Source organism: Neodiprion lecontei, chromosome 6 (assembly GCF_021901455.1).
Source record: "Neodiprion lecontei isolate iyNeoLeco1 chromosome 6, iyNeoLeco1.1, whole genome shotgun sequence".
NCBI classification, from domain to species: Eukaryota; Metazoa; Arthropoda; class Insecta; order Hymenoptera; family Diprionidae; genus Neodiprion; species Neodiprion lecontei.
This window is the reverse complement of record NC_060265.1, coordinates 4848411-4872162: the sequence shown is the minus strand read 5'-3', so window position 1 is coordinate 4872162 and position 23752 is coordinate 4848411. Positions and strand designations below refer to the sequence as shown.

Below are 23752 nucleotides of genomic sequence, written 5' to 3'. Positions count from 1 at the left end.
CGAAGAAGTTGAATTTATAAAATCTGAGTTTGTTGATGGCGTATTTAACGGTTTGCTAGATATCACGTAATCCTGAAGGTTGTCAAATAAGGAGAATTTTTTTTTTAAAGACGCATCGTTGCGACAACGTAACAAACGTCAACCTGATGATTATTCTATGAATAAAAAGTAGGAGGTGAACGAGTTGAGTTTCTTGTCAGGTTAGCTCACTTACCAAAAGAAGAGCGACTCCTCGAGGAGAATCGAGAGAAGCGGAATTCCTATCCTTTCGAAACACGCACACACAAATTCACACAGATAAGAAAACAACCACTGTAACTAAGTACTAACCAAAAATCATCCACGTGTACCGTCGGTGACGTCGATCGTATTAATCACGAAACACTCTCACTCGACTACCGTACGCATCTAATTGCACCGCGGGTCGCCACTCGGCCGATATACTTATGCGAGCGCGATATTTTGTCGCGTTTACGAATCCCGTCTATCTCGCTCACGAAACGATACGAGCGCTCATATTGCTGGCTCCACGGCAAATTACCAGCTTCTTCCCTCCCTGCTACAGCGCTCATCGATGGGCGTGGTTTATCCTACGGAATATCGCGAGACACGACGAATCGCGGCTGCGTTCACGCCGCGGTCACCCGTCGCGGCGTCGCTTACTCGGAAATCGCAGCTCGCTTCTGATTGGCTGGTTCCGATGGAGCCTTGGCTCCGATTAGCTGGCTGCGTGACGCGCCGAACTTCGGACAGCTGACGAGCGCAGCCACCCGGTTAATGAATGAAAATTATCAAGGATTGACGGGATGTGAAGGCCTCGGATGGTTCGCGATATCTGTCTGACGACAATTAACCGTAGCTCGAGCGATGCGGCGAATATGGTTAAGAGGAATGCGCTTTTACCATCCTACACGATTCGTTTCGATATATTATTACATTTTCTGTGTCGTTTCGGATTTTTTTTTTTTATTGCATTATTCCACACAGCATGGGGTTTTTGTTTTCATATTTTACCACGTTTCAAAATATCATTTCACCGATAACTCCTCGCAGCAGCACCTGTTCAGACATACGTTTTTGTAAATTATAACGCTGAAATTCAAATGAATTCCTTGAAATCAGTCGTTTCTCGACCAGTGTTTATGGATTTAGTTTTATAATATTATAATCTATATCTCTGCGTGAGAAGCGGAGTTTCTGGCTACCCTTGTAACATTTTTTGCCATGATGTTTTCAATCATCCATATACTTTTATTACATTATGTTAATTCAAAATCATCCAAATTCCTTCTTTGCATACTGCTTTCAATGGCTTCACGAGCTATCATTTAGTCGGTCCGAAGAATGATTTAATAAGAATAGATATCACTGTTGACACAATCATGTACTGTTTTGAAATTGACCTAATGATCGTTAAACAGAGAAAAACTGACTCCGGTTAATTTTGATTAACTTATTAAAATTATAATTATTAAATACTTTTGGAACTCCGTTTTCATTGTTTTATCAATTTTTTGCGAACCTCCGACTCGATCATTTCAACGTGCTTTCTAAATTAAAAACAGACTATATATGAGATGTAGAACTAGTAATGATGCCAAGCCTTCATTAACGGATGTTATGATAGCGACTGACCGCATATTTTATACGGATCTTAAACTGCCTTCCAGATCCTCAAGACCTTCAATGTTCACGGCTTGCAGATTCGTTGCGTCACCTGAGCGGAGAACCCAATGAATTTTTTCACTTCCTCTTGAGATGCAGAGGCGCGGAATATCCTGTCGGTGTAGAATACCAGTTATAGTGAGCTGGAGCTTTGAATCACCGAAGAAATTCATCCAGAACTCTCTGATAATAAACAGCAAAACAGGAAAAATTAATATTGCGCCTTGTGGAACAAATTGTGAAATTGCAATATGATGAGAAAATTATAATATAATTCAATAAAACAAGACACGAGCTTTAGCAAAATTTTTTTTCTTACCGTCCCAAGGATCGAATCAACCTTGTAAACTATCGATATAAGTCTTACAAGTTCGACCCATTTTTTACATGGATAATATAAATTCTCGTATGTCCATGGAACAAAAAGATGATAACTGTTTTTTATTGAAGCACATTACATACCCTTCCTCATGTTCCGCATCAATTAGTGGGCTGATTTACATAGTATTCTGACTTTTCCACGTTCGTTTTTCCTTTTGAAACGATTGAACGTCAAGCGTTCTTATTTGGTCCTCCAAGTTTTGACGTCTTTGTTTTAAGAAAAACAGAAAAAGAAATGAAGAAAGATGTATGTTTTCAACCGAAGCGTTCCGAAAATGGCTAAAATGAGAGTACAAATAAAGAGCCAATCTTGCAAAGCACAAAATTTTCTATAAAAAATGTCTGTCGCATAACTCATCTGCCTTGAACGGCTTTGCCGTAGAAGCGAGCTAAATAAAGGTGTAAGAATATCAGTTTTAATTGTTAAAATCATTTTGTTTGGCGACTCGTCTTTTTTTCAGCATTAAAATTTAGCAATTGGTAATTTCTACCGACACATGAGTCATAAAAGGCTTAGAATATAAAATAAAAATTGATAACTTATTAAATATGTGTAAAATATTCTAGCTATGAAAAATAAAACACTTTGATAAACAGTTATACGGAGAAAAAAAATTCAAACTATGTGTAATGGATCACAGTTTACTTATTCTGCCGGAATTACCTTGGGCTGGGGCATATTTTCACTTTACAATTCGTATTGGCGAACGATTAAATACACTAGAAATTCAACAAGAAAGCGTCACATACGTATTTACGCGTATAATGTAACGAGTAAGCGTGACCGAGCAGGGACGAAAGGGGGAATAACAATACATTTATCTGAAAGTACGTGTAAGTACAGAGGAAAAAAATCTGTTTATCGTTAAGAGATACAGAGTGATCCGCACAGCAACCAAAGCGTGTCGAGTAACCCATGCTCGTAAACATTTTGTACACCTTTAAGTTTCTCCTTTACGCCAGTTTTCTTTTCTGCCTGGGTAAACCATCCCTTTGAATTAGCGAAAGTGGGACTTCGGTGCCCGGTGCATTTCGTTATTTTATTTTTTTCATTTATCTTTTCGAAACGATCCTCACAGTGTCCTCGGCCTTACTCACGATTAGCTTTTCCAGAACCGTTCAACCAATAACGCTCACAGTCAGAGACTCTAGAGTGTATTCCGAAAAAAAAAAAAGAAAAAAACCGTGGTCAATTCAAAACATGATCACGTGATACGAATTTTGCTGAAGGTTGGAAGAAGATCAGGGTACATAGTCTTTGATTAACGGTCGTGCAATATTTTGCTGCCGGTGCGACATATTTCTCTTAGCGTAACGTGGTGGCCGTTCTTTTTCTCTGTTGGAAGGAATTTGAAGAAATGAGTGCCAGGTATTTAATTAGTCCATATACTTTACATATTGAAAATGAATTCCAGTGCAGGTCTGCAACATTACCGTGGCTACATGTAAATGTAAAGCCTGATACACGGAAGAACTTTTCATACCGAGGATTCTCAAACTGACTGATAATTCGTTGAACACCTCGTCTAGAATAACAATATTTAAGATTAGGAAAAGTTAACATTGTTTTAGTTAATAATATTATAAAGATATTAGTCTTTCCTATTTTCACCAAGAAGCATTGCGTGATAAGTGAATTTTCATGTATCACAGCATAACCGATCTTCCGGACGAAATTCTGATGAAAATTGTTCTCTTTGCCGAATTGCGAGAACGTGTGGCATTTGGTAGCAGTTGTAGGAGGTTTGACTATTTAGTGTTTGGTGAACCTACGGCAGAGAGGTGAGTCAACTACTTTATTATGTCTTCATAGAAATTAGTTATCTACACTTACACCCTCTTTGCGCATAACAAAAAGGTATTTTCAACTAAATTCAGTATCTGTTACTGCACTAGAGCAAGTTAGCATTAAAATATTTCGACATATTTCTGTGTTTGAAGGGAATTGGATTTTTCAAGAGAAGGATGGCTAACAGAAGTCAGACATGTCGAAAGTTATTTTTGCAATGAAAACAACTGTGCGAATGTACGTAAAATAAACATGGCCAACGTGATTTGCGTGACACCTGGAAGCATGTTGAACTCCACAATTGGCAAGGCAGTAAACCTTGTCGATGTTAATATACATAAGACTAAGTTCAAAACCCTTTTCGAGTTGAGCTCTTTTCTGGATTTGTTAATCCACGTCACGAGGTTATCCATTGATTGGCCAACCGATGATAAAGGAGATTTTGACACTTGCTTAAATCTTTTGAAAAGACCGTTCAGCAAGCTTGTATATTTGTCAGTAAGCGTGCTTGCTTACAACCCCTGTGTTCTTCCTATGGTGTCACAATGTGACGTGCTCGAGGAGCTCCGTCTAAAGTCCTTGGATCCTCCTGGTAAAATCGTGATAAGATCGTGGTGGCGTAGGCAAGAATGTAAGCCAGAGAACATTAAAATTATTCAAGTTCGTGGATGGGATGCCCTTGGAGTTATGAAGGATCATCTTGTTTCTATTCTTGAGGATTATCCAAGTTGGATAGATTTCGAACAGCTTTGTATGGAAAACCCAAACGGCTTCTATTTAGGTAAGTTTCACGATAGTTGTCATCCAATGGATACCAATCACCAGCTGTAATCTGACCGTAGATATTGTGCATTTCTGTAGATGTCTATTAGAGATCCATCATGGATATGGATCTTTTACGGGGCTGTGGACCCTGCATGGATCTCTAATAGATGGAGTGTTCCGTGTGGGTATACGTATGACAGGGTGGTCCTTATTTAGGGTGTTGACGAAATTTTTCCTGGTTCGTGCGCCAAATCGACTCCAAATGATTCAGAAGCAATTTCCTATTCTTTCAGATTTTTATTTCAACTCGGATAGTAGCCCACTAAAATATCGCAGTTATAGATTTTTGTAAACATTACTACGCTCACAATAATATATAAATTGAGATTGTGGCCGAAGTTTGAGTTTTTTAAATTAATAAATCCACCCTCTTGCAAGCGGGAGTTGGAGTTAATGTCAATGAGATGAAAACGTGTAAAAAATACGGATTTTTTTTTGTATTATTTCGCGTTGATTCGGGGAGTGGCAAGGAAAAAATTCGCCAACAACCTGAATAAGACAACCTAATATATTTAATCAACTGAAATTAACATCTTGAAATTTCACAAATTACTTTGCTGGAATTTCCTCTCAATTTTTTTCTCACAAATTCGGCGATACAGTTTATAAATATCGACTCTGGTAATGGATGATTGCTCTTAATTTTAAAAAAATAGAACATTGTACTTCTGTTACTTATTCTTGAAATACCACTATTGACTCGTGAATTTGAGGGTAGATTGCTATTTCAGAAAAAAATATCCCAATTCACGACAGCCTACGTGCAGTAAAACTGACAGAAAGGTATCGAGATCCCTGGTACCAAAATTTCTATGTAATTGGTTGGACTTTTTTGCCGGAAGTTTTTTTACCAGAAGTAATCAAGCTCACCCATGTAAACCCACCACAAAGTTATTGCTGTTTGCACCAATTTCGTGTAGGTATGAACTTACCGCAGGGTTCGTGTCATCTGAAGGTTGAAGAGGCAAAGGTAGAATCGTATACGTATATAATATAATGTTAATACTTGTTTTTACAGTTTAAAGATAAGTGACGAAGTAAGTTGCTAATTCAATCGAATTACAATATTTTTTAAATTTTTTTTACAGCGGCTGTTAGCGGATCCTAATTATCAGATAACTTTCTTACTACTGAAGCATGTCATAGAAGTGGATTGTGATGCGCATTTATTGATATCGGCATTCCCAAAACTGACACAACTTGTTTTATATCACGTAACAAAACTACCAAGTATAATGCGATTCTATACTTTTTATACGTAAAAAAAAATCTTACCGTTCGTACGATGTTGGCAGAATCTATAAAATAATCGTAAAGTTTATTTTTAAAAATTCTTGCATGTTCATGCTTATTTAACATATTAATTGAACTCGGGTGAACCACGAAAGAATTTTCATTGTAGAAAAGAAATTCTCTCAAATTTCTAAAATTCATCATGTTTGGGTGTACACAGAGAAAGTTGAGAAAAAGGATACCTGGTTGAGACGTCTTAATAAGCGAGGTGAGGAGGAATTTCACGAATACGAAGTATTGATGGACCTAGAGGATTCTTCATTCAAACTTCTGGTAGAAAACTCACCGAATGTTATAGATGTAACGTTTCACGCCAAGCTTACGTAAGGAATAATCCATCCTTAATACTTTTTGTATATCTGTTGAGAATAGTAGAGCTAACTGTCAACGTATGAAAAATATTTATTTCATATCAGGAATAATTCGCGAATTGCGATGTGGGACTTGGGTGCTTTGTACTTTATTCCAAACTGGAAAAAGCTCACCACCTTGCGTTTGGCCTACATACCTATTCAAGATGGACAAGCTTTGATCCATATCGCATTAAACTGTCCACACTTGCATACACTAATACTCAATTGTCTGGGATGGATAGCATCCTGCAACTATACCGAACATGTTGCGAGAATGGTAGCTCACTGTCGTACTTTGAAGGTATTTTCATGGGAACAGAACAGGGTAACCGAATTATACAACGTATTCGATTCCCTTGTCATAAACGAAGAGCTCGAAAACGTCCGTGTCACAAACGAAAGGGGGAAAACAGACGTCGAGCGTCTGGCCACATCGGTTGTAAACCTAATTCGGAATTGCCGTAAATTACGTACATTTAAATGCGTTAGTTACGATATGATCACAGCTGATAGTGATCACATGATCTCCAAGTTACGGAGGTAAAAATAATACAGTCGTTATTGCCTTCATATATTGCAGAGTCTCTTGCTAATTTCTATCGTTCATATTCTCCGTTACTTCATGAATTTTGCATTCTCTCGCAATTTCTCAGAGCATAATTATATATTTTTTGATTCTTACAGGTTAAAGACCGAACTAGATCGTCCATTTCAATTTCAATTACTTGATCCTGTGTATCATGTAAATTATAGTTCAGAGAATATAGATCTCGTTCATTATGATTGCCCGGAATCGGACTTTTCGGATGAGATGGACTGGATGAACTTCACATCTGGCAACCCTTTTACACAAGGAGACGTCCAATATGACGGTCCCTAATGTTCATCGCTTTTCATCATTGCATGGAATCGGTTATCTTTGCATGTGCCTGTTACATAGTTTTACGTAATGTTTATGCACAAGTATCGTTTTCTTTAAATACAAGAAACTGTAACTATTTTCAAAAAAGCAAACAACAATATATGAAACGTTCAATTATTCTTCTTAAATAAACCTCATTGATTTTTGATTTCTAATAACAGGAAATTGTTTTGTTTTTTTCGTGTGTTTTATAAACAAATATATATTTTGCGACTTCAACATCCAATATTCGTACGGGAATTTTTCCATGAAAATGGACAAGTTGTCAGAATTTTTCTTGTCTCAATTTTCTAAAAATTTTATCATGTCTGTCGAAAGGAGCATTCGCAATTTTTTTTTGAAATTCTTGTTCCAGTTTGTTTTTCAGTTGAGAGGTATTCAAGAAATTATCTATTCCAAAGTTTCATTTCGATGTAGCTCGAAGACGAAAAGAGATATTGAGAAGTCAATACATGCACGTATAAAACACGAGAAAATAACGCGAAGGAACGTAATTAAAAACTATCGTCACCGACATTGTGATCATATACATTCGATACATAATTACGATATCCCGTTGGTACATGTTTATTTCCAGAGTTTGATATATTTATAATTTTCCTGTCGTATCAATCGAAAGATTCCAAAGCGATCTTTATCAAAAAAAAAACTTTATTTTTTATTTCCCATACATATCACACGTGATACAGCTATTTCGTGTAGTATATACGTAATTTCCCGTCAAGTTAAACACCTACTATTATTTTTTATCTCAATGCCCGCTTTCGTTTCCCCAGAAAAACCGCCCCAACTAGTTCGCAGCTCGCGGTTGTCCGTTATAAGATTCCCCCTATAGCTATCGGATTCGAATCAATTTTGAATATCGAGAATCGTGTTCGAAATGTGGTTTGAAAAATCGTAGCGCCTAATTCTCGACCAATGAGAATGCGAGTGAAACGGGAGATTCGCACTCGGCACACACCAGGTAGCGTTTTCCTACCTTATCGGCATTCCTATTGGCCAAGAAACAGAGGGCAGAAAAATACTGCGGCAGCATTTCGCTGCTTGTAAAAATCGAGCCAATTAACGGTTGCCGTTGTTGGGTTCCATGGTTCCATGTTCCATCGTTCCGTGCAACCGTATATGTCACGTATGTTGCCTTGCTTCTGCTGCGTCGGCTGTGTAATTAAATTCGTATTATGACATCTTGCTACGAGCTATTAACTTTCTAGTTAATAATACAAGTGAATAATCAATAATGGATAACATACACGTGATGCCGAACAAGGTACGAAATTGTCTCGGCAGCAAATTGTCACTTTTAAAATGACATTCATTGAGGTTTATCTTGTCAGATGAAATATAACCTAAAATCGGTAAACCCGTTAATGTTTCACCAAGTAACGTAATCTATGTACGTACATTCATAAACTGTGAATCGGCATTAGTTCCTATCTTAAACTGTTATCTTGTAATGTTTTTTTCTTTTCGTTGCTTCGTTGCTATTATTTTAGACAATTTTATCACGTGACATTTTTGTTAATCTTCTTGTTGATTTATTTTATTTATTTTCTTTCACATTTCAGAGCGAAGCTGAACTCACTCCGGAAGAGAAATGGAGGTAAATTTTAAGACCAAAATGTCTAATTTTATTACAGTAATTTCCATTTGTTCCAGTAACATCCGTCCTTGATAAAACTCATTACAGAAAAACGTTACCTCGCAAACACCCAGTTATTATATTAAAATCAATATATTGTATCAACGCTATATTACAGTATTCCACCATGTCTCATGCAGGCTTATAATTTATTCATTTGATATTAGAAACAATGTGACTAAGTAGAGAGGCTTTTCAAATATTCTGTGTATAAACTTGCGTTATACGTACTTGAATTTTATCAATTACATTTTTCTCCTAACGCAGGGTGGAACACATAAAGATGCACGAAAAGCATCGAGGGCACGAATCTATGCACACGGAGATGCTTCTCATCCTGTTAGTGACCCTGATAGTTGCACAGGTGTTCCTTGTTGAATGGAAAAAACGGCATTACAAATCTTATCAGGTAGGAAAGGATTCGATATCGAGATAGAGAGAGAGAGAGAGAAAGAAAATTGTGAGTTGTCTCTCACATCTGAAATCTGTATTTTACCCAATTATACTTACAGATGATCACGTTGCTTGCCATGTGGGTGATACCGCTTGTATTATGCATAAGAAATCAGTGGTGGAGATTTATATTTTTATGGCACGTATTCTCGTGCATAACTTGGCTCATAGTTAGAAAAGCGTTGCAACGACCAATTCAGGGCACTACACCTAGGTCTGTAACTTGCTTTATATCAGCTATGCACATACGTGTGTTTAACCCCACAACACATGTATCTTTTTTATACCCTTTAACTCACGAGTGGGGTCGATACCGATCCTCGATTTACAAATTTCAAACGTGATTATCAAGAGTAAAGTAAGAGAAAAAGTATATAAATTTATTTTGGGATATGAAAGTGATAAAAATACGGAGTACGGAAATACAAAAAAAGTCGTTAAAATGTAACAAAAAAGTTTTTGTAATGAGGTTCGTGTGTTCTAGGGTTAAGAAAGCATCCAAAGAAAACTTTTCAATACCGCCATAATTAGTGCTAAAATATTTTCGTTTTCAGATTAGTTTACAAATGGTTCTATTTCATTTACAAATTAAGTTATACCTTGGGTATTATTGGATACGTTATAATGCTGGCCACATTCTTTGGCTTGAATTTGATATTTGACGTCAGTCCCCACGTGTGGATGGACTATGGCCTACTCTTTGTTTTCTATGGTCTTTACTTCGGTGTACTGGGCAGAGACATCTCAGAAATTTGTGCCGACAAAATGGCCTCACATATCGGGGTCAGTAAAAATGTTCTACAGAATCTCACACTGTCACTCAGCCCCGATAATCTGGAGAAATAAAGATATTTTACAATTATTCCATCTAGTTTGATATATTGAATCGCCAAGGATTTTTTACCGCGTTGCTGCTCAACTTTAGGAAAAATTTTACATTTCCATTACTAGTATCTTATTTGCAGTATTACGCTCCAGGCAGTATGCCAACAAGAACATTGGAGCCAGGAGTATGCGCAGTGTGCGGCAACAGATTGTTGGTTTCTGAAAATGAGGAAGGAGTTATTGAGAATACATACAAATTGAGTTGTGATCACGTATTTCACGAGTTCTGTATCAGAGGCTGGTGTATCGTAGGTAAAAAGCAAACCTGTCCGTACTGTAAGGAGAAAGTAGACCTTAAGAAGATGTTTTGCAGTCCGTATCCTTTGATGACAAGTAAAACTCTGCCCGAAAGTTTTAATGATTGGGGTTTTCAAGTTCGCAATTTACTTACGTTACCTTAACTGTATTCTTCCAAGATGGGAGCGGCCGCACGTTTTGTATGGACAATTATTAGATTGGATCAGGTGGTTAGTGGCATGGCAACCTTTAATCCTGTTCCTAGTTCAAGGAATAAACTGGGCCTTAGGCCTCGAGTAAGTAAAAGATTGTCTCTGCGGCGTGTATTCTACACGAATTCCAGCCAAAGATAATAAATTTCTAAGTGTATGATTCCATTTTACACATTATAAATGACGTGAGTTTATTTATACACTTACCTAAAAAAATAACACTGTGTTTCATACGTTTGTATATATATATAATATACATATTTTAATGTTAGTCGTATATATTTTACATTCGCAACTGCGTCGCGATATTTTATAACCAAATTAGTATTTTCACTTTAGCCTTCACAAAACAATCATGTATTTTCAATATCGTTATCGTAATACGAAATCGGTTACATTTTCCACTATATTCATCAACATTTCTGATAACTTCTCGCTCGGTCCCACAATTACTACTGTGATTGGGTCAAAAGTGGCATAATATTTTCACCAAATAGCATTATTATTTCTATGGTTGTGAAGAGTGTAATTGTTGACACGTTGTTCTGTACATGACTTGAATGTTGCGATTAATTAAATTATCAAGTGATTGAGAGTGAATTTATTCGTTAGTTGTTGCCCGTTTGATTCATTCGCTGTGTAGCCCAACAGTGCTACAGAGTTATCATTCTAAGGTCTGATCACCTGTTCATCATTCATCCAAATGAGTAGAGTAATTATATTTCCCGATAAGTAGCAAGGTTTAGGATCGTCTGTAATTTGTTTACAAATAAAACAAATAAAAACAAATCAGTAATTGATATAAAAAATTACAACTGTATGGCCGCGTAAAGTAATTTTATATTTTTTAATTATTTTATATAATCAAACGTTAATAATGACCTTGAATTGCGGCCCGTTAAGAAATGTTAACTAACGTCTGAAACTCTTTTCACACTGTAAAATTCAAATAACCAGTTGAATGTAGCTAGTCCAGATGAAATCATAACTGTACTTTTGTACTCCACGTCAAATAAAATCTTAGTTACTAAATAAATGAACTACGGAGAAACTCGTTATTGAAGAAAGTTCCAACTCTACGGTCTTTTTTTAAAAAGACAAACCTTTTCCCAGAGATGCAAATGTGGAATCGTTTAAAAATGAGTTTCACGTCGGTTGATCAATCGTTTTTGGTACTGAACAGTAGAAATCATATGTAACATTTTGCATACCTTTCATACGTCGTTCGTTATTGTCTACTGCTCTTGGGTACTTTGATATTTCTCTCCTCGCAGTACTTTGACCATGTTAATACTGAGTTTGTACTACATATGTCACAGTGTATGTATCAGTGACTAACTAATTGGCCTGCTTTGCTAGACGGATTAGATACACACCTGAAACTATATAGGCACATAACTTAATAATATAAACAGAAACACTGTCTTGTATAATCTATAGAACGAAATATTGTAAATAGAATTCCACCTACGTCCTGATAAGCGTTTCGTTATTTGTAATATATAATGATAATATGTATTGTCTATGAGAAAATAATCACCCGTTTTCTAATCATTGTAAAAATAAACTTCAATTCAGTACTCATTCTCATCAGCGTAATCTTTTCATCATGTTGCCACGTTAGTTTTCAATTCCCAGTTCAAGTTTTCTCCATTTTAATCAAAATCTTTAATTCAGCTTTCCTAAGTTACAATTGGATGTGTGTTAAAATAACAAAATTTGTTTTAACTTTGATTACGTTATCACTAATGGATTCAGAGTAGCGAGTTTTTCGCTGAATTATCGATTGATTTTACACGGAGTAAGAAAGTCGCGAGAACGCGTATGAAAATACAAAAGATGCTTGTTTATTAATTTCGGTTAGTAATCTTCACACAGGGGTAATATTTCATTTCGAGATTTCACACACTCCATTTAATAACTTGTAATAGGTTTACTGGAAAGCAATTTTATCGTTTCGTATTTGTATAATAAATGAAAAATATTTTTCATAGCCGTTTAAAGCATTCAACTTTAATCTACTTATCGTTAGCGTCTAATTTTTGTTGGATTTACATTGTAATATGTTCCTTATCGTTTTCTTTCGATTTATAAGCGTTACAACTACTTTTTCTTCTCCTTGCGAGGGGTGAATCAATGTATTAAATGTTTGTAATAATCATTGAAGATTAAGTCAAATTTACAGACCAATACAAAATAAGGTCGCACTCCTAGATACAGTACAACATATGTAATATACGTGTATTAAAGTTTTTCGTTAAATATAAAACTATTCGCGGGATTTAATTTCATCATATCGATTCCTTTCCTTTCGCAAAAGAATTTTCGTCATTTGGCACAAGCATGATATATTTCGAATCGCACTTAATCACAGAATAGTAATTACATATTACTTACGTGATTTAATGTGTAGATCATCGTTTACCGTTTCTTTCGTTTCAGCATAGACTCTTGCTGATTAGATAATAAATTTTAGTCCCACAATTCACCAACGAAACTTGATTTTGCCACTGAAAATGCGTTTAATCAGATATTAAGTATTATGTAACGTTGAGAATTCTGTTGAACCAATTTTGAAATGATAACACACAGGATAAATTTTGCAAAAAAGATCTGTTTAAAATGTAAATGGTATATATCTCACTGTATAATATATGTATATACAATTAATATTTATACAAGGTCAGTTTGTCGGTCTTATTTTGCTTTAAACGAATTTTCAATTATTCATATTATATGTATATCATACATAAGTGGGCTGAATCAGACGCTACAATATGATGGGAACATCAGGATAGGGTATAAGGTAGACATTCACAGACACTGGGGAATTTTATAGATATATTTATTGAGTATCTTATAGTGTAAGAGTATAGAATATGTTTCTTATATTAAATATTACATGATAATGTGTATATGTATATATATATATATATTTATATATATTGTAGTGTAAAATAAACTCGTGTATATAAGAATATTTACATAATAATAATAATTATAAATATTTACATTTAAATTATGAAAAAATTGTTTATATAATACGCGTGTACAATCTCTGCAATGGTAAACCTTGCAATCGTAGGTATGTTGACTATTGCAGACATTGAAATCGTGAGATTCTTATTAGGAAATTTCGGGGGGGGGGATTAGGATTTGGAAAGATTGAAATAATGATTTTTTCTGTAAATCAAAGTATAATGGGTACGAAGAAGGAGGAGGAGGAGGAGAGAGAGAGAGAGAGAGTGAAAGTGAGAGAGAGCTATAATCAGATATAGCTAGTATCGTGGATAGTGTAGTTGTCTAGCCAAGATTAAATATCGCTTCCGAACTGTATCATGCAGATATTTTCCTCTACGAACATTTATCGCATTTTTTTCAATTACTTCTTTTTTCTTCTTATTTTTATTTTTATTTGTATTTTTTTATTTATTTATTTATTTTTTTTTGAATCGTTTAAAATCCACAACATTAACAGAGCAAAATATAATTAATTATATATGTAATGTATTATATTATATATATGTACAAAAATTCGACGCAACTCGCTTACACATCACATGTATAATAGATTTTTGCCTGATTGTTCTGAAGAAAATTTTGAGAAGAAGATTAGAATGGCAGAAAAAAAAGGAAAGAAAAAAAAAATACGAATAAAAAACTAAAATGGCAGGTGCGTCACGTTCCTTCTTTTCTCTTCTTTACCTTACATACTTTACTTTTTACTTTTTATTTTTTCCTCTAAAACACATGACCTTTCACAATAATTATCGATACACAATTAAATATATTAATTTATATTATTTTGTTTCTCTTTTTTTTTCCTCTTTAAGACGTACACGAAAGTTACAAAGTATTGCTTTTCTTTGTCACGTTTAGCAACAGTATTTTAAATATCACCTCTCCCAATATGAGTATAAATTTTAACACTTGCGACGGCTTAGGTTCTCATTGTCGATATTTAGAAAAAAAGAGTATATTTGTCTTTATTCTTTAATTATCATACTCGTTCAAATGATAATAAGCGTAAGTAATATAGGTATTTTTATAGTATAACTATCGTTTTTACGTATTCTTCTTCTTTTTTATTTTTATTTTTTTGTCATTTCATTTCTGGCTTTCTGCGTAAATCATTATATTCTGATTATGCGTTCGAAATGCACTTAATATCTCGCAACTGAACAACCAGTTTCCTACTACAACGTATTCTAGAAAATCTCTATATATAGCACAATAGCATCGAGTTTTACGGATATAGAGAGAACAGAGAATATTTACATCAACATCATATTATTCGATGAACTGACGTTGAGAGATTATTTTTCTGTTTACGTATTACGTATTAACGTTTGATCAAAATTTGTTTCACAGAATGGTATTAGATAATAAAAAAAAAAACAAGAAACAAAAGAAAAAAATGAAACGAACAAGTTTCACACATTGCAGTCTATCGAGATTATATTTTACAGACACGTTTCAAAAGTTTTGAAAAAAAAAAAGAAGAGAAAACCGCCGATATATTCAATTATGAACGTACAATCTAAATCTAATTCATGATTTTACTTCGTGTTCAATAAAAATAAAATAACGGAATATCAAAAGGTATAAAATCTCATTCATCGTTTTCACCGATCCAAATGTTCAACGAATCGTGTACGTACACCTAATAGTAATATTGAAAATCAGTCCAAATTCAAATGTGTAGGTATAATTCAAGAATGCAGATCGTATCAACGGAATGAAGAAGAAAGTAAAAACATGTACTGAAGAAGAAGAAGAAGAAGAAGAAGAAGAAGAAGAAGAAGAAGACTATTGAGTTTAGCTATACACAATAGATATGTACAGCATATAGCGTTTAAAATTTACTTGCACATTTTACTGTCAACTTATATGTCAACTAGGTATGTTGCATTATGATTATGTATTTAGTTACACCTATGAGAACACAACGGTGGAGCGACGGCTCGCACGTTGGCTCGCTGCATCCCTATTTATTACTTTCTATCGATTACTTCGATACAAACGTTTCAGGTTTGATCTATTTTAATTTATTAATATTTCATTAATCTTCTTTTTTTTTTTTCTTTTTCTTGTTTTTTTCCAATATGAAACACCGACATTTTTTTTCTTCTCCTTATTATCTTTTTTTTTTCGTCTTGTCTTTTGTATTATAACGTTACACAAAGATTATTCTTTGTTATTCTTTAGACATGTTAAGGATTTTTGACGACACAATTCAAAAAATAATTTTTTTTTTTCTCATTTTCAGTAGAAAGATAGGCGGGGGGATATTTATATATCATTCATCTTGGACATTATTATTATCGTTATTACTATTACCACCACTGCTACTACTACCACTACTACTACTGTTATTGTTATTGTTATTATTGTTATTATTATTATTGTTGTTGTTGTTGTTATTATTATTTTCTTTACGTTTTTCAATCTCGTTTAGAAGGTAGGGTAGTAATCTTTTACATTTACCGATATTTATCGCTACGACTTACGAACTAGGTACAATTTTTTTTTTTTATACCGTCATCTATGCATACATAATATATTATATTGTGTATCTATTTACAGTTGTGTCTCTGAATTATTCCGAGAAATTTCATACGTTACCTAATTTGTATCGTGTATCCTAATGTATATGTAATACGTACACATATAATTAGGGTTGCTTACGCAATTTCTAATTTCCGATCGCGAATGAATTACGTCGAACGTTGCCGCCGACTTTCCGAGTAGGCCATATTATAGCATGTACGCATGTATCATTGTGTCATGTGTGTAACTCAATATATGCATTCGACTAGTATATGTATCTATCATTTCCCTGCTGTGGTAAGCATGTTGTGCGAGAATTCCTCGATTCGATTATCTATAATGTATATTTTCGTCTCACGATATTAAGTGTATCACGCATAATGTATATTATGTATGCTTACGTATGCATATAATATAGTCAGATGATGTCGTGTGTGTGTGTCTGTGTGTATATAAAAAAGCATACCCAAAAATTTTTTCCCCCAAATTGAACTTGCCATCGTTATACTATATATATTATATAAGTATAATTACGTTACATTATATCTACATTTTACATATTGATTCATTTATATTGTATAATATTTACACCGTCTTTATCCTTCATCGTCATACTCTGTTAAAAATATTTGTTGGGTATTCTTGTTCTCGACGTTAATAATTATCATAATAATTATTAATACAATAGCATTGAAATATCTCCGCTGATTTTTCTCTTTCACCATTGATGACAGGTAAGGATAATAATTTCTGCACTATTATCTACATTCATTCAACAATTATAAAGTTTCTGCAGTTTATACGCTGTTGTATGAATATATTTATATGTATAAAGTGGAGCAAACTTATACCACGTTTGAAATATATTAGTTTTTGTATGTGTCATAGACCCTGTTATAAACCCATCAATGTTGCGTGTTTTTTTGTTATTTTTTACGTCATTATTATTATTTATTTATTCTCAACCATTTTTTTTCTTCACCCTTTTAAAATTCTCTTCAAAAATTCATGGCTGGCACGCAACACGTACCTACATGCACTCACACGCGGACAGATATCGATCATTTTAATACCATTTGTCTGTCGATAACATTATCATAAAATCCATATTTTATATTATGCGTACCGAACAATAAACATCATCACTATATATTATATTCACATTTATCGCAGAGAGTGTCCACATTATTATTATTACTTTTTATCAAACTACACCTGCGCAGCATCTCATAAATTGAGTATAACAAGCTTATCAACAGCGCACAAGCACGCATATAATTGTTTGTCTCTTGTTTATAAAATAATCACCCCGATAAGGATAAGCTTTATACTCATCGTTTCATTACTTGCGACTAGTTTAATTTTGACACTTTATGGATTATTCCTTACAAAAAAAAAACAAGAAATAAAAAAATCACGAAAGTAATAGTAATAATAATAAAAACAACATCAATAATAGTAATAATAATAATAATGATGGTGATGATAATAATAATATATGGCACCAACAAGTTCGATACAAATCAAATAATAGTAATATATATTACACACGAGTCTCAGTCGTCTCATTAATTAAGTCGAGGATTTTCCCCACATGTAGCAAAGTGATTGAATTTTCATTCAAATTTGCATTACCGTTCGATTAATTAATTATTTTTTTTTTCAATCTCTCCAATTTTTTCCTCGTTTCACTCGAGCTATTCTTCTTCTTTTATTTGTTCAGTTTAAAAAGTCTTCTTTTTGATTGTTTTAATTCTAAACGTTACCATGGACATATCACAACGTGTTATTCATACGCATGAATTTGTTATACGTTTTCATAACGTGTATAGAATTTCACACATTGCGGTTTGATCTTACTATAATAGGTGAAATGTTCGGTTAATTAAAATTTATCAAATCACGAATCGTGCCTGTGAATTCTGTTCCGTTTATTGCCACTCCGTCTCCTCTTACGTTTAGTGTCTCTGGTGAACGCGACGTTCCCCGGATCGTCGGCGAGCTGCGGATACCTATGTACACTGTGAATATCCACGCCCTCGTAACCGTCAACGTCACCGTGGTTTATCAGCTCTTCCTTCTCTTCTTCGGTCCAGTCGCCCCGTCCCTGAAAACCATTGGCGACCAACTGTTTCTCTATTTCCCAAGCTCTCTCTACCGCCCTTTTATGGGCGTGCTTCAATATCCTGTGTCTCTCCTGCTCGGGGTCTGCACCGTATTTAATGACGACTGCAGCGTCCGGATTGTGGAGCCTGAGCTCCTTCCACGTCCCGGCCCCGTGCTCGGTTGTTTCGTGGGTAGAAACGTTGAACATTCCACCGAGACGGCGGAGCTCCTCCATGTCGTCCCTTATCTTCAACGCGTTGTCCTTAACGAAGTAGAACACGTCCTGATCGTGGACACTGAAGTGCAACGGGAGGAAGAACGAACTGTTAAATACCGAGGTCACCACGTCCTGAACGACGCTGTTTACGCCGTCCACAACGCTGACCAGGGCTCGACCTCCGACCCTGGACACCAGAACACCTTCGCCGAAGACAGCTCTTCTGTGCGCCACTCTCGGGAGAAGGTTTCTCGTTTTTGGTTCGAGCTTCAGAAGTGGCTTTGGCACGAAACCGAGGTCAGAGAATTTCTGGTGAACCCTATTGACGATGCACTGCAGTCCCGACATGACCCCGAACTCTGGCGTGAGCTGGGGAGAAGTGATAGTGGCACTGGGCTGGTAGACCATACCCTTGGTGTACTCCGAACCGAGCATGGCGGAGATGTCGTAGCCGTACAGCATCAGCCAGCTCGCCAAGTCAGTCATGTATTCCACGTTCTGTTTACTGTTTATCGGATCGTTGTTACGGAATCTGTAGATGAATATGTCGGTCGGAGTCGTCAGTTCATTGGCCATTTGCTCCCAGGCCGGGGTCATCCACTGACCCACCGCTGGATCGTAGAGACGTTTGTTCAGATACACCAGTCGCGTGTTGGGGTCCAACAAACCACCGTGGAAGTCGATCGGAAGATAGAAATCGGGGTTAGTGTCCTTGATAATTTTGCCGAATGGAGTTCGTCCCATTTCTTTGATGAGGTTCCCGTTCGTGTCGAATAGCGCCAGTGGCGAGCCGTTCTGGTCGGAAGCTACGTAGAACCTTTGTTCCGAGGTTTCAACCGTTATCAAAAAGTCTCGAGCGTCGTATAAGAATCTAAAAGTCTTGGATGACTTCGGGAAATGCACGTGAGTTATGAGGTCTGGTGTTCTTGGATTAGCGTAGAAGTACTGGGTGATGTTTCCTCTGTCGTCGTTCCACGCCACCAGCCTTCCGCGGTCGTCGTAGAAGTACCATATCTGGAATTTGTCGTGTTCGAATGCGTGGATCAGCTGTCCTCTCGAGTTGTACCTGTACTTGTGCTCCCCCCGTCTCACAACGAAACCTCGACCGTCGTAGGAGTTGAACTCGACGTCTCCGTACTGAACGACCCGATCCCCGCTGTCGTATCCAAGCGTGATCTTCTCGTTTTGCTCGGTAACTCCAATAATGTTTCCATTCTCGTCGTAGCTGTACTGCCAGTTGTTGTCTGTGTCAGCGACTTCCAGAACGTGTCCGTCGGCGTTGTACGTTATCTTGTCCATCATCGACTCTCTACCGATGCTGAACTTTCTCGACTTTATACGATTCCGATTGTCGTATTCCAGTTCCATTCTGAAGACATCCAACGCTCTTATGTTCATCAGCACTGTCTTTATCCGGCCATGATCGTCGTAGTCGGTTATCGTGAAGAACTGTTTGCTCGTGTCCTGCATCACTGATCTGTTGAACGTGTTCCTGTGAATTCTGAGGTCACTCACTCCCTCCAGTAGACCAAGATTTTGATTGTATTTTATTCGCAGCTGCGGCAACTCCTTTCCATTTATGTCCACCTCGAGACCCGAAATTCGGGCGTTACCATCATACTGGAAGCGGTAGTGTGCGTTGTCCATTCCGCTTTTGCTGCCGAATTTAATTTTCTCATCCTTCACTATTCCCGCGTGATACTTGTACTCTAGACGCATTTCGAAGTTCGGTTCGTTTACATCGATGCTTCGCACGAGGCTCGTGGCTTCTTGGTAGGTGTAATGGATAGAAGACAATCCTGATGGAAAAAACATTGTTAGTGACAGTCTGCGAATCGGTTCATTCATTTCGGAGTTTAGACATGAACGCTAAAAAAGTTTAATAACAAAAATTTATTCTAAGAATGAATTGAGATATCAACCAACCTGCCAACGTAGTTTCCAGTTTGCCCGTGTGATCGTAAACGTAGGCAACCTTCCCACTCTGATGAGGATAAACTTTCGCCAATATTTGGCCATCGTCGTTGTAGAGAATCTCGTACGGATGTCTGTTCATCGGTGAATAGTACTGGTACTTGTAGAAGCCGAGCGAAGTCTGGAGAGAGAAGGCATGAATGTGTCCTCTGGGTGTGGTTAGCGACTGAAGAGCTCCGGCCTCGTCATATTGGAGAAGATAATCGCTGCCTCGTGGCGTTGTGACTTTGAGGGGCAGGCTGCTGAACATGTCTTTGAAAGCGTAGATCATCGCGGTACCGTCACTGTATTTTATTTCGTACAATCTTCCGGCTCTGTCAAAGCCGTAAGTTTCGCTGATGTCACCCCACGTCCAACTGGTCAATCTGCTGAACCTGTCGTACTCCAAATCTACACCGGCGAAAATTCCATTTCTCGGTCCCCATTTCACGGGCCTTGCCGTTCTGTCGTAGGTGACGTTAAGGAGCTCTACACGATCGTCCATGAAGACAGCAACGGTGTTCGACTCTCTGTCGTATTCCAGAGAGAGGAGATTCTCTCCGTTTATTCGAAGCTTTCGCCCAACTTGAGCCACCGCTTTCGTGTTTCCACGGTTTTTGTTGCCCTGCACTCTTCTCAAGAAGTATCTCCACTCGAATCTATTCGCCAAGTCACCGGCTATCTCTGTTCTTTGTTTAGCTGGCACTGGATAGCTTTCGCCGAGCAATGGTTCAATTTCGGCCAGTATTGAGTAGGGAACGGTGTCGGTGCTCACTGTATGTAACCAAGGGGTTACTTGACCCACGCCACCGTCTCCGAGAACAATGGTCCGCTGTTCAGCCTCTCCAACTTTCGTAACTACCGACGAGCCCTTGATGAGCATGGAAACAGGCTTTCTATTATTCTGGCCAACCTTGACAGTCGCACCCTTGACACTCAGGTCAAATGCCAGACTGATAACTTTTCCAGTTGGCGTTACGGCGCTCGTTAATCTTCCGAATTCGTCGTAATTATAGACGTAGCTTCTCCCGGTACTGTCAAGCTTAGTTTTCAGCAAGCCGGTCGGTCCGTGATAGTCGAAAGTGACGTTGTAATTATCAGGAGTGCTGAGCTCGTGGAGCATCTTCATTCTTGACATTCTCAGCCTACATTTTTGGCCCTTAGTGTTCTCGATCGAATTAACCTGACTTGAATAATCGCGCAGGAGGAACACTTTGTTTCCGGCAGCATCCGTGACGGTGCTCAATTTTCCGTTGCTCGTATTTACGTTGTAGGAAAATAGATAGTTCGTTTCTCCGGTAAGAATATTCTTGGTGGCAATGTGCTGACCGAATCTGTTGAATACATAGATCTCTTGCGTGTCAGGTGAGTATATTTCGTACTCCCTGGCTCCACTGGCATCCGGTATGCTCGCCATGACAGATCGAATTCTATAATTTGCTTGGTCGCCGATGTGCACGATACCATCGGGAGAAACGGCAACAGCAGAGATAGTGTTGAACTTTGAACTGGATGCCAGGTAGTGATCAGCTTCGAAACAGTCGCAGCCGCGTTCGAGGCAGTTGCACTTCGATTCTGCCCCGGCGTAGGGTGAAATCTTGCCGTCAGTTCCGATAACTCGAACCCGATTTATCCGCTGAGAGTCACTTTCGGCGATGTACAAATCGCCGGAAGGAGCAAACGCTATACTCTGCGGCATCACCAGCGTCGCATGGGTGGCCAATTCCGTATCGAAGGTGGTGGACGGCGATGCACAATGAAGTGGACGGCCGGCCACGACCTTCACGCGACCGTCGGGTGCGAGCTGGAGAACCATGTGATCGTCGATCATGTGTAGAGAATTGTCAAGAGGATTTATCGCCAGTTCAGTGGGCCACCTAAGGTGCACCTCTTCGACATTCAGCGTTCCTTCACAAGGTATTGGCTTCCAGTGGGACTTGTGCATGTGATTTCCAATGACCGTTGTTATGATGCCGTCCCTATCCACCATTCGTATGTTCGTACCATCGGCAAAGTACAGAACGTTGTCAGCTGACACTGCTACGCCTTTTGGATAGGCCAGCTTTGCGTCTCTAGCCAGTGCTCCATCTCCACAGTGTGCCTCGTCTCCGGGAAGACAGCGTTCTCCGGAGCCAACGACCGTTTCCCAGTTGTGCTCTGGGTCTGAATAGTCATTTGTGTCACGGACGCGAATTATCTGGTGAGATTCTGGATCGGAAATATAGAGAACTCCGTCCAATGGACTCAGGGCTACGTGGTAACGGTACGAGACCCTCGTTGCGCTGTAACAAAAAATGGATAATGCGTGTGAGCACGTCGTCTACCAGTAAGGAGACCTGAAACAATTACGTGAAGATGAAAAGGAGCTTACTTAAGTCGAACTACGGTCTTGACAGTGCCGTCGACAAGAATTTTTCTGACAAGATTGAAGTCACCGACGAAAATCGAGCCATCCGGAGCTGTCGCAAGAGCGACTGGAGCTAGCAATCGTTGTTTCGATGCTTGTCCGTCGCAGTCAAAGCAGTCCAATGGTCGTTGATGCCCGTCGCCCATCGAGGTTAAAATAACCCTAGGTTTGTGCTTCAGATAAATGTTCGCGCCGTCGCCTTTCTGTAGTATTCCTTCGTGGAAGTTGTATCTGTGATGAATGTCCAAGTTCCATCCTCCGACTTCCGATATTGACATGTCGTGACCACTCAGTTTAGTCGTCTGCACATCCCAGATCACGTCCTTGCAGTCTATATATTCGTATCCGACTTTGACCATGGCCGTTGTGACTCCGTAAACTCGCTGGCGATAGACGTTCAAACGGTTCCAAGCGTATGTGAATTTTATCACCGGATCAGCCTCGAATGTTTTTTCAAACAAAATACCCTCAATGGTGATTCTCAAGTGAATTAGATTGAGGGATGGTGGAATTGTTTCAGGGGTAAGCTGCAGCTGGATTGTTGACAGATATCCGGCAGCCCTTGAACTGTGGTAGACAAGATTCAAACCGGTACCGGGTATTTGGAGACTTTCTTGAATGACCTGGGACTCGGCAAGAATCGCACTACGGTCTGGACAGGCACCTTGGAAACCATGTTTCCACGTTGCAAGAACGACCGGTTTCATCAGGTCGTAATCATGTGCGGCGCAGGCGTGAGGAATGTGCGAAATATGCTTTTCATCGGTTGTAGTCATCACAATTTTATCAATGATGATCACCTGTAACAAGAAAAGAAAATTTCACGTTCGGATTATCGAAAATGCACTACGTGCTGATCGCCTTG

The 23752-nt window shown here is 37.8% G+C and overlaps 4 protein-coding genes and 1 long non-coding RNA gene across 14 annotated transcripts in view; 2 read left to right on the top strand and 3 right to left on the bottom strand.

Annotated features, from left to right (window-relative positions):
- Window positions 1-539, bottom strand: part of LOC107225936 (protein kinase C and casein kinase substrate in neurons protein 1) — a 53581-nt gene extending 53042 nt beyond the window's left edge. Inside the window, exon 1 of the mRNA XM_046742514.1 lies at window positions 215-539. The gene's annotated coding sequence lies outside the window, so the exon portion shown is untranslated. The remainder of the gene's footprint in view (window positions 1-214) is intronic.
- A 407-nt stretch (window positions 540-946) lies between these two features.
- Window positions 947-2783, bottom strand: LOC124294930. Of its 2 annotated transcripts, none has more exons than XR_006904823.1 (3): window positions 2711-2783; window positions 2128-2325; window positions 947-1848 (listed from the first exon to the last, which is right to left on the bottom strand). It is a non-coding gene; the product is annotated as an uncharacterized LOC124294930 (long non-coding RNA). The 2 variants fall into 2 exon arrangements; XR_006904822.1 differs by having other exon boundaries at window positions 2128-2253.
- A 182-nt stretch (window positions 2784-2965) lies between these two features.
- On the top strand, window positions 2966-7378 carry LOC107224633. 2 transcript variants are annotated; one of them, XM_046743209.1, is made up of 9 exons: window positions 2966-3053; window positions 3160-3415; window positions 3700-3828; window positions 3988-4616; window positions 5392-5630; window positions 5749-5890; window positions 6114-6276; window positions 6370-6846; window positions 6991-7378. In XM_046743209.1, exons 2-9 carry the CDS (start codon window positions 3405-3407, stop codon window positions 7184-7186), a joined length of 1986 nt encoding a protein of 661 aa, XP_046599165.1. In that variant the 5' UTR covers window positions 2966-3053; window positions 3160-3404; the 3' UTR covers window positions 7187-7378. The 2 variants fall into 2 exon arrangements, with proteins under 2 accessions (XP_046599165.1, XP_015520257.1); XM_015664771.2 differs by having other exon boundaries at window positions 2966-3415.
- Window positions 7379-8334: 956 nt separating this feature from the next.
- Window positions 8335-14291, top strand: LOC107224632 (RING finger protein 121). Of its 2 annotated transcripts, none has more exons than XM_015664770.2 (7): window positions 8335-8495; window positions 8794-8828; window positions 9135-9276; window positions 9380-9534; window positions 9875-10103; window positions 10286-10521; window positions 10622-14291. In XM_015664770.2, exons 1-7 carry the CDS (start codon window positions 8466-8468, stop codon window positions 10740-10742), a joined length of 948 nt encoding a protein of 315 aa, XP_015520256.1. In that variant the 5' UTR covers window positions 8335-8465; the 3' UTR covers window positions 10743-14291. The 2 variants fall into 2 exon arrangements, with proteins under 2 accessions (XP_015520256.1, XP_046598574.1); XM_046742618.1 differs by lacking the exon at window positions 8335-8495 and adding an exon at window positions 8505-8621.
- A 1813-nt stretch (window positions 14292-16104) lies between these two features.
- LOC107224631 (teneurin-m) overlaps window positions 16105-23752 on the bottom strand; it is a 342331-nt gene continuing 334683 nt past the window's right edge. For all 7 annotated transcript variants that reach the window (XM_046742613.1, XM_046742615.1, XM_046742616.1 and 4 more), the window contains 3 exons: window positions 22852-23687; window positions 20454-22762; window positions 16105-20326 (listed from right to left, as the gene is read on the bottom strand). In XM_046742613.1, the coding sequence (XP_046598569.1) occupies window positions 18105-20326; window positions 20454-22762; window positions 22852-23687 (5367 nt within the window). In that variant the 3' untranslated portion in view covers window positions 16105-18104. The remainder of the gene's footprint in view (window positions 20327-20453; window positions 22763-22851; window positions 23688-23752) is intronic.

Coding starts and splice junctions, on each gene's coding strand:
- LOC107224633 (XM_046743209.1), top strand. Junction 5,631..5,748: donor TGAAGGTTGAAGAGGCAAAG/GTAGAATCGTAT, acceptor TTTTTTTTACAG/CGGCTGTTAGCGGATCCTAA. Junction 6,847..6,990: donor ATGATCTCCAAGTTACGGAG/GTAAAAATAATA, acceptor TGATTCTTACAG/GTTAAAGACCGAACTAGATC.
- LOC107224632 (XM_015664770.2), top strand. CDS start 8,466: ATGGATAACATACACGTGATGCCGAACAAG. Junction 9,535..9,874: donor ATTCAGGGCACTACACCTAG/GTCTGTAACTTG, acceptor TTTCGTTTTCAG/ATTAGTTTACAAATGGTTCT. Junction 10,104..10,285: donor AAATGGCCTCACATATCGGG/GTCAGTAAAAAT, acceptor TCTTATTTGCAG/TATTACGCTCCAGGCAGTAT.